The sequence below is a fragment of the Vombatus ursinus genome, unplaced genomic scaffold (assembly GCF_900497805.2).
Source record: "Vombatus ursinus unplaced genomic scaffold, bare-nosed wombat genome assembly UNPS02014793.1, whole genome shotgun sequence".
NCBI classification, from domain to species: domain Eukaryota; kingdom Metazoa; phylum Chordata; class Mammalia; order Diprotodontia; family Vombatidae; genus Vombatus; species Vombatus ursinus.
Genome location: NW_020954571.1, coordinates 11,863,076 through 11,881,390, shown reverse-complemented (window position 1 = coordinate 11,881,390; position 18,315 = coordinate 11,863,076). Strand labels below are relative to the sequence as shown.

General features: G+C 47.5%; 2 protein-coding genes across 6 annotated transcripts in view; both read right to left on the bottom strand.

The window, feature by feature from the left end:
• The window catches only part of PIP5KL1 (phosphatidylinositol-4-phosphate 5-kinase like 1), an 11,030-nt gene extending 4,029 nt beyond the window's left edge, over positions 1-7,001 (bottom strand). For 2 of the 4 annotated variants that reach the window (XM_027869489.1, XM_027869491.1), the window contains exons 1-8: positions 6,939-6,997; positions 6,031-6,090; positions 5,454-5,697; positions 4,656-4,706; positions 2,416-2,570; positions 1,816-1,940; positions 1,676-1,710; positions 1,536-1,591 (exon numbers count right to left, since the gene is read on the bottom strand). In XM_027869489.1, coding sequence (XP_027725290.1) covers positions 1,536-1,591; positions 1,676-1,710; positions 1,816-1,940; positions 2,416-2,570; positions 4,656-4,706; positions 5,454-5,697; positions 6,031-6,090; positions 6,939-6,943 — 731 coding nt within the window. In that variant the 5' untranslated portion in view covers positions 6,944-6,997. Of the gene's footprint in view, positions 1-1,535; positions 1,592-1,675; positions 1,711-1,815; positions 1,941-2,415; positions 2,626-4,655; positions 4,707-5,453; positions 5,698-6,030; positions 6,091-6,938 lie in introns of those variants that run through there. The other 2 variants (XM_027869490.1, XM_027869492.1) reach the window with 2 other exon arrangements.
• A 2,544-nt stretch (positions 7,002-9,545) lies between these two features.
• DPM2 (dolichyl-phosphate mannosyltransferase subunit 2, regulatory) lies at positions 9,546-17,586 on the bottom strand. Of its 2 annotated transcripts, none has more exons than XM_027869281.1 (4): positions 17,438-17,586; positions 12,417-12,506; positions 11,660-11,762; positions 9,546-10,449 (listed from the first exon to the last, which is right to left on the bottom strand). In XM_027869281.1, exons 1-4 carry the CDS (start codon positions 17,438-17,440, stop codon positions 10,391-10,393), a joined length of 255 nt encoding a protein of 84 aa, XP_027725082.1. In that variant the 5' UTR covers positions 17,441-17,586; the 3' UTR covers positions 9,546-10,390. The 2 variants fall into 2 exon arrangements, with proteins under 2 accessions (XP_027725082.1, XP_027725081.1); XM_027869280.1 differs by lacking the exon at positions 17,438-17,586 and adding an exon at positions 17,287-17,396.
• Between the last annotated feature and the right edge of the window lie 729 nt (positions 17,587-18,315).

Here is an 18,315-nt window from a genome sequence, read left to right as displayed (position 1 = left end):
GGAAGGGAGGGAGGGAAGGAGGGAAGGAGGGAGGGAGGAAGGAAGGAAGGAGGGAGGAAAGAAGCAATTATTAGGCGATGACTATGTGCTTAGCGTTGTGTTAAACATTTAACAAATTTGATTAGGGGATGTGAGTGAGTCCCCAGAGAGGCAGGGTGGGCAGCTTAGAGGGTTCAGTGGGTTTAGAGGGTTCACAGAGACTCAATCAAACAGTGGCTCCCTTTCATATGACCTTTCCCAAAAGCCCCTCAGGGAGTCTGGCTAACAGAAAAGACCAAGAAAAAAGCTCCAGGGGGGAATCAAGGTGCTTCCTGCTTTGTCTTGCTCCCAACAGTCTGTCACAGGGCCAGACCCACACAAAATGCTCAGTCAAGTTTGGTGAATGAATTATAATACTTCCTTGTCTGTACACAGAGCTGTACAGTTAACAAAGAACTTTTCCATCCTTCATTTCATTTTACCCTCAAGATGGTCCTGTGAAGGAGGAGTGAGCACCATTACCATTTTACCATTGGGGTACCTGAGGTGGAGAGAGGCTGATTTGCCAGAGGTCACCTGGTAACGAAGTGGCAAAAGAAAGATTCGAACCCAAGCACATAAGTTTTCCCACTTCTGCTCTATCTATTCCATCACCTTTGCCTCTTACCTTCCCTGGCATATTTTTAGACTCAGCAAAAATCTTACCTTCTGCAGGAGGCCTTTCTTGGTCCCCCACCACTCCTCAGCTGCTAGCACCTTCTCCTCTTTGATTATTTCCCATCTACCCTGTTATCTACTCTGTTCCCTTCACGTGAGCTCTTGGAGGGCCAGGGTTATTACTGGTTTGTCTCTGTAACCTCAGCACTTAGCAAGTGCCTGGCACACAGCAAGTGCTTAATAAATGCTTGACTAGTTGACATCCTGCTGCCATATTTAGCATCTCTGGGCCTCAGTTTCCTTCTCTCTAAAATGAAGGGGATTCTAAAGATAATAAAAGGGTTCAATGAAATGACCTATAGGGAGGGTCTCTTTGAGTTCTACCATTTCTGTGTTCTTAGGTTTCCTCCAGCTGGGACATTCTGGGATCATTCGAGGGCTCAGCAAAACAATGCTGGGCCAGGACTACTGAGACCTGAGTTCCAATTCGAGCTTTGACACTCATTGCAAGATCAAGGACAGGTCATTTAGCTTCTCTAGGTCTCAGTTTACTCATTTGGAAAATTCGAGTAAAACTTGCACTCCCTACCTCACAGGGTTGTTGTAAAGTTTTTTTTTGTTTTTGTTTTTGTTTTTTTGTGAGGCAATTGACTTGCCCAGGGTCACACAGCTAGTGAGTGTTATATATCTGAAGCCAGATTTGTGGACCTTAGTGGTCCTCCTGACTCCAGGGCTAGTACTACATCCACTGCACCACCTAGCTACCCCAATAAAGTATTTTCTAACCCTTAAAGTATGACAGAAATGTGAATGCTGGTACCAAGAGCTCAAACACCCCTTCCGTGGGGGCACCTCAGATAGGCATGTGGGGATGGAACTCTCCCTGTCTTCCGACCAACCTTTCAGTAATTCGATTGTCAGGGTAGAAGATGCTCTGCATGATGATGAAGTATTTCTGGGGGAAGGAGAAAGGGAAAAGGGGTCATCCTCTGCCCTCCTCTTCACACTCAGAATCCCCCATCCCCTAAACATCCGCTACCTTCTTCTCCCGGGCCACCTTGATGCTGTGGATACCTAGCAGGAAAGAGAGAGAGGGGTCAGAAGAGGAATGAGAGATAGGGAGCCCAAACTACACCCCGTACCCTTAGAGCAGTGTCCTCAGGTAGGCCTGGATCCTACCCAGAAACTTGACAAGCAGGGAATGGGGGTATTCGTGGAGGTGATGAATGTAGAGGGCCAGTTTGGAGAGCAGGAACTGGATCTCCCACTTCTCTTGGGTCTTCAGGAAGAAGCGCTTGTCATTTCTGAGATGGGGGAGAGGCCAAGAAGGATCAGAAGGTCAGCTTCAGGCCCAGCCTGGAGGATCGACCGTATCACCCTCTATGAACTTGTTCTTTTTCTCTCCCCCTCTCTGTCTTCCTCTCTCCCTCAACCCCCCCTCCCACTTTCTCTTCATCACTCTCTGACCTCTCTAATCCCTGGATTTCCTTTCATCCAAGCCTAGCCCTCCCCCTACATTTTACCCACTCTCCCCCTCCCCACTCTCCCACCCTCCATACAAAGGGTCCCCTGCCCAGAGCTCCTCCCAGATCTCCAGCACCCAGATCTCTGCTTTCTCCCCATCTAGATCCACATATGTAGAACAAGGCAGCACACAGATAACTGAGAGCTCCTGGGACCAGTCAGTCTGCCTGCTCCTAGCCAGTTCCCCAATATTTATCTTTCCTAGGGTCCCCTTTCTTCACCCTGCCTTGCCCCCCACTTTGATGAGACACTCACGTCAAGAAGAAGTTTGCTTTGCTCTTAGAGTTACTGATGAATTGTAGGAAGCAGTGACTGGAAGACAGGGAGTTCTGGTAATCCTTTTCTTCCAGGCCCAGGAAGCGGCGAAAGTGGGCAAAGACAGGGCCTGCCATGGTGGTCAATTCAAAGCCCTGAGGGGGAAGGGCCAATGAAATAACATAGCAGGGCATGGCAGATGCCAGAATTCTGGGGGGAGAGAAGAGGAGAGCTCTGGGATTACCTCCCACCCCCCAATCGGAACACTGATTGCCAAGAATGGACAGGTATCACCTTGTACAGCTTAGCCTAATAATAATAATAATAATAATAATAACATATTAGGTAGCATTTATATAGGACTTAAAGATTTACAAAGCACCTTATGAATCTCATTCTATTTGATCCTCACAACAACCCTAGGAAGTAGATGCTATTATTACCCCCATTTTACAGTTGAGGAAACTGAGGCAGACAGGAGTTAAGTGATTTGCCCAGAGTCACACAGACAGTGTCTGAAGATGGATCTGAACTCAGGTCCTCCTAACTCCAGGTCCATCACTCTATCTACTCACCACCTAGCTGTCTAGTGGATATAGGGCTGGTCTAGAAGAAGTCAAGAAGTCCTTGGTTTGTTTCAAGTCATTTCAGTCATGTCTGACTCTTCATGACCCTATTTGGGGTTTTCTTGGCAATGATACTGGAGTGGTTTGCCATTTCCTTCTCCAGCTCATTTCACAGATGAGGAAACTGAGGCAAACAAGGTTAAGTGACTGCCCAAGGTCACACAGATATTAAGTGTCTGAGGCCAGATTTATGATACTGGCTGTATGACCTTGGGCAAAGTGTTTTAACCTCTCTGAGCTCCAAACAACTTTCTAAAACTGTAGGCAGAAAAGATGCCAACATGCATTGTTGAATGTCTCACCTGGTAGCTCCTTATATCAATGAAATCACAGGTCCTTCTGTCTTTATATATGTATATGTTGTATCCTAAAGAATGTTAGCTCCCTGAGGACAGGGACGCATTCTTTTTTTTTTTCTTTGCTTCTCCAGCTTGGTAACAGAAGTTGCTTACAAATAACTGTTGGTTGACATGTACATGTGAAACAACATGTGTTTTCATATATATATATATATATGGGGCATCCATACTGTGTACACTGTACAGGAGCATACTACATTAGCATGCATATATGTGAGAGTGTGTAATTTCAGGTCTGAATGAATCAAGTTTTTTTGTTTTTTTGTTTTTTTTAATGAAAACTACAGAGAAGTGAGGTAGGTGGCACAGGGAATAGCACACTATGCCTGGAATCAGGAAGACTTAAATTCAAATCTGGCCTCAGATCCTGGCTAACTGTGTGACCCTGGGCAAGTCACTTAATCTCTATTTGCTTCAGTTTCCTCAACTGTAAAATGGGGATAATAATAGCACTTACCACCCTGGGTTGAGCCCTATATACAATTAATTATTACTGTTATTATTATTGTTACATGAGATTATATTTGTAAAGTGCTTAGCACAGTAGCTGGCACATAGCAGGTTCTTAATAAATGCTTATTTCCTCTTTCTTATCATGACACGCCATGTTATGCACATTTATAAAACATATATGCGCATTGTGTGAGTATTCATACTGTGCATATGATGTAAGCATGGGCCCATGCAAAGTGCATTTGTGTGTTCTTGGGATTGCTCCTACAATGTATATTCATGTGCACATTTGCATATACATATCACATCATGAGGAGGGTGAGTAGTGTGTTTGAGGGGTCATATGTTGGAAATTCAAATGGAGAAATCTCCTTTTATTAAGGGGATTTGTTCTGTGAAGTTTGGCTTCAGTCAAAGGGACGCACTTGAGGACCTACAGGGTCATATGTGGCCTTGAGGCCGCCAGTTTCCCACCCCTGGTTTAGGCCGAGGGGAAAGTGGAACATTTGAGCCAGAGATCTGTCCTGAGGGTTCCCCTTATAACCCAGCCCAACCAGGACTCATCTGGACAGGTTTGTGGGGTTTACACACAGCTTTCCCATCCACTATGTAACTTGACCTTCCTAACAATTCTATGAGGGACACAGGGCAGGGATTATTATAACCATTTGAAAAATGAGGAAACTAGGGCCACCAGAGGAGAAATGACCTGTCCAGGGTTATTTCCTAGCCCTAATTTAAGTCAGTGGCAGAGTGAAAGCCTCTCCCCCACTCCACCTCCAAGGATCCCTGAAGCTCCTACCTCGTGGGGCTGGGTCATTACAGATGCATAATCTTCCTCCTTTAGGGGTTGCTAGAGGGGAAAGACAGACAAAGGCTTGGGTGAAATTCTCGCCTGCTGGCTCTGTCCTTTGAGGACTTTCAATCCCACTCTCACTTCAAACCCATTTCCTGCCCCCTGGGTCTGCCCTCTGGGGTGGCTAGGAAAATGGGGGGGTGCCTGCAGCTAATCAGTGAACCTTCGAATCCCACCTCTCCTACTTCCCCCCTCCCACAACCTTTCCTAGCCCTCTCCCCAACTTTCTTCCTCTTCTCTTCCAGCAATGACAGGAGAGGACAGTACTTCTCCCCCACGCTGCCTCATCCAATTGCCCAGCTCAGCTTCTGCGCTGACCTGTGAGCTCTGGGATTTGCTGAGCAGGCTCTGGCAGGGTCCCAGGCCTGGGGGAGGCCAAAGTGATGGGGCACAGTTGGTTCTCGGGTGTGCAGAGGACAGGGTCAGTCTGGAGCTGGGAGCACGTATGTATGTTTTTTATTCAAAGAATCACAGACTGTTGGAACTGGGAAAAGCCATAGAACCTGGGGGTGTGGGTACTAGAATGGATCTCTGAGACCATCTCAATTCGAGTCTGACCTCCTCTTTCTACAGATGAGGAAATTTAGGTCGGGGAAGGAAAATGATTTTCCAACAAGTAAACAGCAGAGCTGGGGCTGGAACTGAAGCTCTCCTGCCATCAGTTCTTTGTGCTGTCTCCCCCACTGAATGACACCCCAAAGCAGTTGTTCAGTCCCAGTGGATTCTCTTCATAAGCTGGCTCACCCTGGAAAGGTGGTCAACAGAGACCTGGATGGCATCTCGAAGCCCTGCCTTAATCATGCACAACAGCTCATAATGTTCATGTTCAGAGTTAATCTCAAAAAGGCCGAGTAGTTTCCACTTCTCTCTTAAGTGCCACAGTAATCGCTGAAACAGGGAGTCGCCTTGGGAGCCTTGGGAGCTGGTTGGGAGGCTAGGCCTGTCTTCAGAACTACCGCCAAGTATGCAGACACAGGGACCGGACCGCCTGGGGGAGGGAGATACAGTTCAGGCATAGGAAAGATGGGGCAACTGGTGTTTTCTTTCAGAGTATTGAAGTGGAGAAAAGTGTGCTTCTCCCCAGATGGTCTCAAGGACAAGTGTCCCTGCATCTCACCATCTTCCTCCAGCCCTGTACCACAGCCTCTTGCCTCTGGAGCACGGCTCCTCCTATGCCCTTACTCAGACCACCACTTCTGATGGTCCCAAGCCCAGGAACTCTTCACTGTTGGCCACCTCTGGGATATATGCTTTAGACACCCTGGGATCATGGAGATGACCACTTTCACACCCCCTGCCCCTCCATGGCTGCCTTCCTCACCTGTCCAAAGGTCCGGAATTTTGGCTGGACTCCTTGGACAACTGGCTAATTTGTCTGTGCCTGTCCAGAGAAGACTTGGAGAGTCAACGTCTTGTACAAAATGAAGGGTTTTTCTGTTTTGTTTTGTTTTTTCCAAAAACCCAGGTAAATTCCAGGCAAACAGCTTCCTCAGCAGCTGTGTTGTTATGTTTGCCCCTTACCCCCCCCCCACATCTATTTTGTGGTACCTATTTCAGGGACCAGAATTGCTAGTCACGGGTCTGGGGTATGCTTCCTGGGGCAAGGATAGGGTCAGTCCTCCTGGGGAGGAGAACACGCAGGTTCAGGGCCAACCCATCCTGGGGTGGGAAGATATAGGGATAGGGACGGCCATGCCCGGGTGGGACACAACACAACACGGGGTCCACTCTGCTGGCTGTCAGACATAGGGACGGGGCCAGCCTTGGGCTGAGGGGGATGGAGGCGGGGTGAGGAACAAGGACAGGTTGAGAGATGAGAGCCTGGGTCCTCCGTGTAGAGGCAGAGTTGCATTCACTGAGGTCACGGCCACAGGGTGGGCTCGGAGCCACTGATGACGCCGGGGATTCGCCGGCGTACACACCACTCGTGCAGGCGCAGGGACACCGCACGCTCCTACCAGGAGCGCCACAGCCCAAGACGCCTGCACATGCAAGTGCGCGCCCTGCTCCTGGGAGCCCGGGGCGGGGGGTAGCCTGCCGCCCCCCCGACACACCCGAGCCGCGATCCCACCCGTCCCTCCCCGGGCTGCCTCGCTCCCTCGCCCTCGGCGCCCGGACACGCTGGGCCAAGGGCGGGGGAGCCGGAGCCCCTCGCGCGGACCCCCTCGCGCGGACCCCCTCGCGCGGACCCCCTCGCGCGGACCCCCTCGCGCGGACCCCCGGACCTACTTCATTGTGATGCGAGGGCCTCTCCGCCATCGCCCCCGCCGCCGCCGCCGCTGACGCTCGCGCCCCGGCAGCCGCCCGAAGCCCGGGCTCCAGGCCCCGCCCGGATCCTTTGTCCCGCCCCGCGGCCCCGCCCCCTACCACCACCCCCCCCAGCTGCCTCGGGCAGGGATTCGAGCATCCGCGCGGGAGCCCCGGATTGGCTGGCTGGGGAAACGGATCTCGGGGGCGGGGGGGGAGGGGATGGCGGGAGCTAGGAGGCGGGATTCCTGGGCTCCCCGCTGTTCCCTGAGTACTGCGGCGGGAATCAGCGGCCTGGCCTTGCTCTAGCTCATCACCTTCCCGGGCCTCAGTTTCCCCAAACCGTCCCTCCTACTCGGTTTAATGATAGGGTCCCCCGTGATTCGAAACCTTGAGCTGGAAGGGATCTTAGAGGCCATTTAGTCCAATCCTCCCCTTCGTTTTACAGATGAGGGAAATGAGTCCCAGAGAGGTCATGGAGGGTCAATGGCAGAGCTGGGCCTCGAACTCCGGCCACGTTTTACACAGCCTGCTGCTAAACCTCTAGGATTAGTCCCTTCCAGGCATGGTATTTGAAGATTGCGGGGTCCTGAGGTGTTTCCTCCTCCCTCTCCTTCCCCTTCCCCACCCACCCGGTCCAGGGTTCCCTGCTCAGGACCACAGCCCCAAGCTGGACTGCCCCTTGGTGGAATTGGGAGGGGTACCCAAAGGGCCTGGGGAGGAGGGGATGAGTTCAGTAATTTGGGAACTCTAACCCAGGTCAGGAAGTAAATGGAGTATGTGGGAGGTCCAAAGATCAAAGATTTCAAATCCTGGCGGTCAAGGGTCCTTTGGTCAAATTTAGGACGATGCAGAGACCAACATCACCTTCTCTAGGAAGAGAGACTGAAGATACATCACTATGGAACTGGGAAGAACTTCAGAGATCCTATATTCCACAGTTCACTCTTTATTTTACCAGCTGAAGGCAAGGGGGTTATGACTTGCCCAGGGGCAAATTAATGGCAGGCTCAGAGGACTCAAGGAGTTCCAACTGCCCCTAAAAGCACAAAATTGGTAAATAGTTAAAGGATATGAAGGCAATTTTCAGGGGAAGCCATCTAAGTTATCAATAGCCATATTAAAAAAAAATACTCTAAACTGCTAATAATTGGAGAAATGAAAATTGAAACCACTCATCAGTTCCCCTTCACACCCATCAGAAATGCAAATTTGACAAAACTGGAAAATGACAAATATTGGAGGGGCTGTGGGAAAACATACATTTCATGCACTGTTGGTGGAGCTGTGAGCTGTGATCCATTTCTGAAAAGCAATTTGGAACTATGCTCCCCCCCCCAAAATTACTACATTGTACATACCCTTTGACCCAGCAATACTGGTACTGGACTGAAATCAAAGAAAGAGGAAAAGAACCCATGTGTACAAAAATATCTATAGCAGTTTTCCCCCCAGTGGCAAAGAAATGGAAACTGAAGGGATGCCTGTCAATTGAGGAAAAGCTCAACAAGTTATAGTGTATGAATGTGATGAGACATATTATTCTGCTGTAAGAAATGATGGAGACAAATTTCAGAGAAACCTGTGAAGACCTGTATGAACTGTTGCAGAGTGATATGAGCAGAACCAAAACAATTTATATAATTATAAAAGCATTGTAAGGACAACTTCAAAGGACTTAAGAAAAATAATCAACACAAAGACCAACCATGATTCCAGAGGACTGATGAGGAAGAAAGCTACTTATCTCATAGAGACGTGATGGATTCGGGATACAGATTGAGACCCACATATTTGGACATGGCCAATGCAGAAATTTGTTTTGCTGAATAAGCATATTCATTGTAAGGTTTTGGGTTGTTTTTTTTTTTCCATTGGGGTAGGAGAGATAAAAAAAATACTTAATTAAAAAAATAAAGTCTTTTGAAAAGAATGCATAATCTCCTTGAGGGCAGGCCTTTGTCTCCCCACTGTTTAGCACAGAGAAGGCATATCACAAGTACTTAATAAATGCTTACTGATTGATTCCAGAAGATTCCTGATGAAACATGCTACCCACCTCCTAAGAGAGGAGTGCAAAGTGAGACATATATACATTTTTGGACATGGACAATTTGGGAATTTGTTTTGCTCAAACATATTACTAGGGCTTTTTTTTTTCTTTTCTTTTTTTTTTCAACTTGGGGAGAAGATGAGAGGGAGAAAGGCCTAGTTTTAGTTAACTGAAAAAGAAAATAAAATTTAATTAAAAAAATAAACCACCCAAAGCTGGGCACAGCCCCAGAATGCCAAGCCACTGATGATTCCGATCCTCAGGATCAATGGAAGTCCCCTCTCCTCCCACTTAGGGAGAGCCTCCCTGAAGATGTCATTTGGCTCTTTGGCCAGTTGAGTACAGGCTGGGGTGGGGAGGAGATTCTAGGATGAAAAGAATCTTCATACTGCCAGACTTCCCCATCCACCTCTTGACCACCCTTCACCCTTCTCTTCTCTCTGAGCTACAAAGCCCAGCTGGGTTCAAATTATACAACTCCCAACCCCACCCAACTGAGAACATTGACCAGGGGTATGAGGGGTGTGAGGGATGACTGAAACAGACATGTATCAAATATTTATTGAAACACAGAGATGAAGCCGGAAGCTTAGTAGCACAGGGGCTGGGGTAAGTATAGGGACCACATGGAGATCAGATGGGTACAGAGTGTGACACAGCACATTGGACAAACAATATCCATCAGGCCTTTACACCTGACAGTGCCAGTAGTTTGGTCCACAAAGTTTCTAGTCTTCACAGCTTGCATTGAGTATCTTTCTCTCTTTGGCCCCTTCACCAGGCTGACGTCTGGTCTTGCTCCCCAGAGAAGTGAATTTAGGGCTAGGGATTTGTCTAGAAGAGCCTGTACCCTGGGAAGAGCCCAAGGTTGTGTCAGCCTCTGAAAAGCTGACTTTCCACTGAGCAAGAGGTAGAGAAAGGAAGGGACCTATAGGAATGTGAAGGAAAGCTCGTCTGCAGAGCCCGAGAGGGATAGGAGAGAGAGAAGGAGGTTGGCGTCTCCTTTGCCCATAAAACTGGGAGAGGGGCCGAGGGAGAAGAGTTGGAATGCCCACATCTTGCTCCTCTCACATGGGCTGGATCCCAGGATGAAGGAGGCAGTCAGTCATAGATGGAACTCAATTCAGGCCAGTCCCATAGGACCAAAATGTACACTTTTCAGGGTGCATCTGGGATGCTGTGGCTCATCAGCTGTGTCCTAAGATCAGGACTGCACCCCTGACCCAGTACACACTGGCCTGAGAGGAGATGGTGAGGACAGGGCACAGGACCCTCTCTAATCTCTGCCCCCAAAGTCTCCTCCAAGCCCCGATGGGATGCAGCAGATGGGGTCCAAGATCTGACCTCAAGCTCCTCCCCAAGTCTGGCTATGCCTCCTCCTTCAATTTGTCTTCTTGGCTGGCTTCCTATTCTTCAGCATTACGTAAGTGATGAACAGCCCTGGCACAAAAAAGCCCAGAAATGTCATTTCACGAATCAGGATCACCAGGACAAGGACAACAGTCCCTAAGAGTGAAAGTGATTAACACGGAACAGTACCAACAGGGACCTTAGCTGTCCTGGAGACTAGTCTCCCACTCCATGCACAAATGCTTTCCTTGCCCCCTGCTAGGCAGTCTCCTGCCCTTTCCCTGAACACTCTTAGGGTAGGAAATTCACCACCCTTATATTCAGACACTGAGACTTAACCTTGAGTTGCAACAGGAGACACCTCTCCACTGAAAACCAACAGACCAAGTCCCCGGTAGAGACCATGGAGTATCCTCCTTCAGCAACACCCAGGGTGAGGGGAGCCAGAACTGCTGCTGGTGTTGCCCTGCCCATGTGGGGGAGGAATGGTCCCTGGAGGTCTTCAAAGAAAGGCTGGGTGGTCAGTCACATGCTATAAAGAGGATCCACATGTCAGATGGCACTGAACTAGATGACATCTAAAATGGGGCCTTTCCAGCTCTGAGACTACAACCTCATGATCTCAAGGCCCCTCCATTAATGACGTTTTCTTCTACTCAGCCAGGTAGCAGATAGAGGGAAGAACCAGAAGATCAGGAGCTTTAGGTCCTGGTCCTGGATCTTCCACTAATGATCATGATAATAAATGACAATGATATGGCACTTCTAAAGTTTGCAAAGTGCTGTAAATACATACTCATTGCAATGAGCTTCAAATGTGAGTATATTTTCCCATAAGAGAGGTTAAGTTTAAGTGACTTGTTCAGGGTCATACGGTAAATGTCAGCGGTGGGATTTGAACCTAAGTCTTCCTCATTCCAAGTCTAGCACCATTAACAGAAGACCTTGGTCAAGTCATTTCCTAAGATCATGGATTTAGAGCTGGAAAGGACCATAGAAGGTCATGAGGTCTAACTCCCTCATTGTACAGGTAAGGAAACTGAGGCACACATAAGCAATTAAGAAAATTACCCAGGGTCACACAGCTAGGAAGAATCTTAGGAAAGATTTGAACTCAGGTCTTCCTGACTCCAAGCCCAGTATTCTATCCACTGTGCTACCTCGCCACCATTTTGGCGAAGTGGCAAGTATCCCATGAAATCATTATCCAGAGCAATGAAGAAGCTCAAACAGCTGCTATCCTGTAAACCACTCCAGAAATGCTGTCCCCACTCCTGAGGGAAGGAGGAAGGCTACTTACCCACAAACAGCAACAGGAATAGGCCAGCTGCTAGAGGGATGATAATGGCATACTCTCTGGGCAGGAAGTACTTGTGGATGATGTGATCACTGTCTATGAAAGGCTGCAAAGTGAGAGAGAGAGAGAGAGAGAGACCCAAGTAAGTTCTACCACCCAGAGCCAGCAGTACCCAAATCTGGGGGGCACCAGAAACATCCCTGAAGGGCAAGGTGACCCTGGTTCTCTTGGGAGCCCTCCACTCAAGGCCTCTTAGAAGCCACCCACCCTCCCACTTCCCAAACAGTAAAAAGCACCCAGCTGCTGCTCAGTTTACATGGCCTGACTAGCAGATGCCTATGACTAGGAACAGCTCAAGAAAGTGGGTGTTTTAGACTTGAAACTGGGACCACAATAACTGTGGGAGAGAAAGCAAGTAGCCGAGGAAGGAACATAGCCACTTATCCTTCAATCCATTCCATCATTCAAAGTGCCTATTCAAAGACGACATAAGGCATGTCATGATATTCATTCAACAAATGATTATTAAGCAAACAAAGATTAAGCACCTACTGGGTTCAGGGCACTGTCCTGGGTACTACAAAAGACAGGGAGTTTAGAGAAATTCCCATCACTGTCCTCTAGAAGAAGGATGAGATGCAAATGCAGATAAACTAACATGCCTGTTACGTCAATTCTGGAGTGAGGAAGCAGAAGGCTCTGTGAAGTCTAAGGGGAGAAGGTTGTTATCAATGATGGGATCAGGGAAGAGGGAGCATACCAGAATGATGACCCAAATTGTGTAGTAGATGAAGATCACAAGACTGAAAACCACCAGGCCAAACCCAACCACCTGGTCTGTTCTTGTGGCCTGGAAGGGAGAGAAAAGAGAAGACATTACTGGGCAATCACCTGCCGCAAGGCATGTATGTGTGCGCGTCATGGAAAGTGGGAGGATGAGGAGAGATCTACGGCCCTCATAACCTGAGAGAGTCATGGAACTGCCACAAAATCGCAGAATTTGAGTGTTAGAAGGGACCTCAGCAGCCACCTACTCTGACGGGAGCCTGAAGGGAATCCCCACCAGACCACAGCTGACAAGCAACAGCTTTCCTCTGTTTATCTACCTCCAAAGAAGAGGATGCCACCCCCTCCCCAGCTGGTCCATGTCATTTTGGGCAGCTGTTAATTGGGAGGAAGTTTTTCCTTACTAACACGCCTAATTTTTCTGCTTTCAGAAACTTCCACCCATTCATTGCACCTGGTTCTGTCTTCTGCCGTCAAAGGGAACACATCTAAACCCTTTCCCACACAGCCCTTCAACTACTTGAACACAATTCTCATGTCCCCCAAGTCTTGTCTTCTCTAGGCTAACCATCGTTTATAAAGTAAATACATTCTGTTTCCAAGCTCAGTATTAAGTGAGGCAGCTCCAGATTCAAGTTGGGGGTAAGTGGATGTCTGATAAGTCATGGAACCAATGACAGATCAAGAAATAAAGGAAGCAATCTCTCCGTTTTACAGATGGGAAAATTGAGGCCCAATTTTTGCCATGAGGGCAAGCAGTGGGAAAAAAACCAAGGAATTCAGGTGTCCTGTCCAAAGTACTATTTCTTCAAAGTATTTCATTGTAGCCGAGGCAATGCACTATACCAGAAGTAGTACCAGGTTTAGAGTCAAAGAGGTTGGATGTGAATTCAGGGTGTGCTTCTTTTTACCTGTGTCATCCTGAGCAAGTTTGGGCCTCAGCACCGTCATTTGCAAAATGAGGGAGCCAGGCTAAATGATCACTGCTGACTTTGGATACCATGATCCTATAAAGCAAAGACTGGGCCTTCTGGCTGTGATCTGGTCCAACCTCAACCCCTAGCTTCTACAGAGGCCCCAACTAAAGCTGACTGGGAAAATATCCTTCCTGGTCTCAAGAACTTTCTCAAGTCCTTTCCAACTGAACATTCCATGTTCTATGGTCCCTATATTTGAACAATCCATATTCTAAGTTTCCCTGGGGTTCTATGGTCCTAAATCATGATCACAAGGCAAAATGTGATTGTCATAAGAAAGGCTAAAATTTAGGATTCTATGCTTCAAGGTCCCATGATCTGACCAGTGAGTGTCAACAAAGCATTATCCCAACTCTGGACCCATGGAGATGAAACAGCCCCATTCTCACCCACAGTGACCTTTTGAAGACAAAAAAATAGAAGCCCACAGAAACAACGGCTCTCACAAAGCCCCAGCAATAAAACCTCAATCCCTCTCCTCTCACAGCACCCAGGACACAGATTTCCCCTTATTCATCAGTGACTAGGCCCATCAGCCTCACCCAAACCCTCATGAGGGATCTGGTCACTTTCCCGCCCAGAAGAATAAAGCCAGGCCTGTCTCCTGCTCAGTAGCTAGTGGCCCCAGCTTCACTCTAGAGAAAGGGACTTGGGTTTCCAGCTTTATCTCTGGCACTCTCTCCAAACCACATGGGCTCCAGGGACTCCATTCCCCTGGCACAGACACAGCTGCAAAACAGAGTAACATTAAGCCTTGGCACCAAGAAGATAATATAGGGCACATCACAAGAAAATGTCTCCCTCCATCTTGGCCTTTTTCTCCTTCTTTTCAAGGAACAGCCCACTCAGTGGTAAATGATGGAACAGAGGACTGAAAGATGGGAGGCAAGAGCTCTAGCTCTGGACATTTATTAAATAGAAGTTTTACTGACACCTTTTGATTTTATATCAAAATCACTTCTTAATCGATAGCCTATTGCTTGGCTTCTAAGGGGCAGGAGAGACAAGAAGAAGGAAGAGAATTTGGAACTAAAATTTTTAAGAAATGAATGTTAAAACTTTTTTTTAATGTAATTGAGAAATATTTAATGAAACGAAGAAAAATGTATTAAAATCATTTCTTGATATGCCTCCCCCCACATGCTTTTGGGGCACACAAGTTATCTCCCTGGTTACAAAGGGAAACAGTTGGACAAAACAAGTGATGGCAACTGATGATACAGGCAACATTTCACACTCCTAACTCTCCAAATGTCGATAACAAAAGGAGGGAGGGACACTTCATCTCTTCTCCTGGCTACTTTAAAAGAAGAGATGAGGGGCAGCTAGGTGGTGCAGTGGATAGAGCTCAGGCCTTGGAGTCAGGAGGACCTGAGTTCAAATCTGCCCTCAGGCACTTGACACTAGTTGTGTGACCCTGGGCAAATCACTTAACCCCATTGCCTACCCCCCCATCCCCCCCAAAAAAGAAATTATCAATCAATAAATATTAGGGCAGTTAGGTGGCATAGTGGATAGAGCACTGGCTCTGGATTCAGGCTGACCTGAGTTCAAATCCGGCCTCGACACATAACACTTACTAGCTGTGTGACCCTGGACAAGTCACTTAACCCCATTGCCTAGCCCTCCCCCCACCCCCACCCCCACCCCCCCAAAAAAGAAAGAAAGAAAACAGCATAAAAGAGATGGTGGTGTGATATAGGGAGTTGAGAGTCAAGAAGCCTGTAAGTTATTCCAAATCTTTAGACTCTAAAACACTTCCCCTCTCAGGGGCCTCTGGTTTCCTAGTTGTAAAATGAGAAGGCTGAATTTGACTCTAAGGCCCCTCAAATTCACGTGCTATTCCTTCTACCTGTCATGTCTTCTCTCCAGTTTCTACCAGCTAAAATCACAGGACCACAAAACAAATGAATGAATAAATAAATAGGTAAATAAATGGATGAATGAATGAATTAATGAATAGCTGAATGAAATCATTGTCTGATCCAACTAGAGCTAAAAGGGACCTCACAAGCTCACCAGTCCAACCCTCTCATTTTGCAGATGAGGAAACTGAAGCCTCAGATGACTTGCCCCTGATCACAGCTGTAGTGTTTGACACAGGATCTGAATCCAGGTCCTCGTGACCCCAGGGTCAGTGTTTTCCACTATGCCCTGAGGCCTGCTTGCCCACTGAGGGTCACCTCAAATGCCAACTTCTCTATGAACTTTTCCTTGACTACCGACTACTTTTCATCTCTCCCTTCTCAGAATATCTGTAGCATTTTGTTCCTGTCTCTCTTACAGGACTTACCTGCTTTGTGCTATAGTTATTTAAAACCACAAAGCTGGAAGAAACCTCAGAACATGGAATATTGGAGCAGAAGAGACCCCAGAATACAGAGTATTAGAGCTAGATTTGTTGTTCAGTCGTTTTTCAGTCATGCTTGACTCTTCATGACCTCTTTGGGGGTTTTTCTTGACAAAGATACTGGAGTGGTTTGCCATTTCCTTCTCCAGCTCATTTTACAGATGAGAAAAGTGAGGCAAACAGGGTGAAGTGACTTGCCCAGGGTCACACAGCCAGTATGTGTCTGAAGCTGGATTTGAACTCAGGTCTTCCTAACTCCAGGCCCAGCATTCTAGCCACTGAGCCACCTAGCTGCCCCTATTAGATCTAGAAGGGACCTCAAAATATAGAGCTAGGAGAGTCCTCAGAATACAGACTATTAGAACTAGAAAGACCTTCAGAAAATAGAACATTAGAAACAGAAGGGACCTCAGAACACGGAATGTTTGGCACAGTACCTGGTAACATGGTATTTAAATGTTCAATAAATTCTTGGTGATGTTGACGAAAAAGAAGTGCAAGGGACCTCTGGATAAAATGTCATAGTTAGAAAGGTCTTTAGCACAGAGATGACAAAATAGTTGGGACTTCAATGGTTTTTCATGATTTCAGGCATTGCCTGGGAAGCTCTTTTGTGAGAGGAGAGCAAGGTTCAGCCTCAAAGGGCTCTGGACATGAGTTCTCAACAGATATCTGCAGAATGGGGTGAGGGAGAACAAGTGATTTGGTGCTGAGAATGAATCTGGCTTTAAGCACTGCAGCATTTGGGAGGAGGGACCACAAACACACCAAGAATTCAGAAAAAGTGGAAAGGAAAAGCTATAAAAACTGGGATTTATGCCCTCAGTAACTTACTGCAAAAACCTATCAGTGCAAAAATATACATACAGCACTATTTATAAGAGCAAAAGAATAGAAACTGTGTGCCCAACGATTGGGAAATGACTGAACAAATTGTGGCATATGAATGTAATGGAACATCACTTCACTAAATGGGAAGATTAAAATAAAGTGATACAGAGTGAGCAAGGACAAATCAAGAGGATAACTCACACAATTACTACGACCACGTAAAGGAAGCCCACCTAAATGGCAGCCAAAGTCATGACCCAAAACACTGGACAATAGAGACCTTTACTGGTAAAGCACACATCCCTTCATTCTTTTAAGGAACAGAAACCTACTAAAAAGTAGGATGCATACACTGTCAATCATTACGCCACTGTGCACTGTGGGGGACTCAGGACTTTGCTGGGCTTGGGGACGATGTTTAGAAAGAAAATTAATCTATAATTTTTTCTAAACCTCCCAACCGTGCTGCTGTGTGACTAGAGTGAAAGCTCCTAGTCATCTCTGGGCCAGCAGAAGCTGTTAGAGGCCTAAGTCCCATCAGAAGGAGGCAGAGGGGCTGTGAGCTGAAAGGGCTACCCCAGGGTAGGAGGAGCTGCCTCCTATGTAGGTAGGGGGCTGATGAGGAGGCCTGGGAAGAGTTCTAGCAAGCCACGAGCTCGCTGTGGGAACTTGCTGCAAATCATTACCGTCTCTCTGGGCCTCAGTTTCTTCCTCTGTAAAATGGGGCACCTGGACGAGGAATTCAACCGCCACTTCTTTCCCATACCCTTCTCATTTTGACACCAAGACTGCTGAACACCCCCTCCCGGAATGCGACCACCCCCACCCTCCGCTCACCATTTCTGCCAGATCCCAGTTGGAGCAGGACACATGCCACTTCCGCACTAATCCATTTTTTTTTTCCGGCGCAGAATCACGGCGCACCCTGGGAGTCGTAGTTCCTCGCCCTCCCGTCCGGAGATCGGTCACGTCTCTCTGAATGCCCAAGCTCCACCTCCCAGAGTTGGCCGGTCCCAAGCAGCGTGTGACTGCAAGTGTCCTCCGAGCCCCTCCCACTCGAAGGGCATTGTGGGAAATGTAGTTTCCAGGGATGGGCAAAGCAAAACGAGGTCAGGGCGAGGGCTGGCAATGTTGCTATAAAGCATGTTAGATCTGGAAGAGATCTTAAGAGGAAGATCAAATTGTCCAAAGACTCTCAATTTTTTTTGTGTGTCATGGACCCATTTAGCAGTCTGATGAAGTCAATGGACTCTCCTCTAATAATAATTTTTTAAAAATTGATAATTGAGGGAAATGCTAAATTTTAGTTAGGCATTAGTGAAAATAAAGATATGATTCTTTTTTCCCATGAATAGAACCCCTGAAATGTGAGGGTTCCTGGACTCCAGGTCAAGAACCCCTGATCTAATCCAATGCCTTCATTTTACAGAGGGAGAGCTCAAGTTTCGGAGATGGGAAGTAATTTGCCTAAGGTCACTCAGCAACCTAGTTTAGAAGTAGAGAGCTTGAGTCTCATAGCTTCCAGGACCGGGCTTTTCCCATTCCATGATAATAGCTAGCATTTATTTAGGACTCTGAAGGGCAGCTAGGTGGCACAGTGAATGGAGTGCCAGGCCTGGAGTCGGGAAGGCTCATCTTCCTGAGTTCAAATCCGAACCTCAGACACTCACTAGCTGTGTGACCCTCAGCAAGTCATTTTACCCCATTTGCCTCAG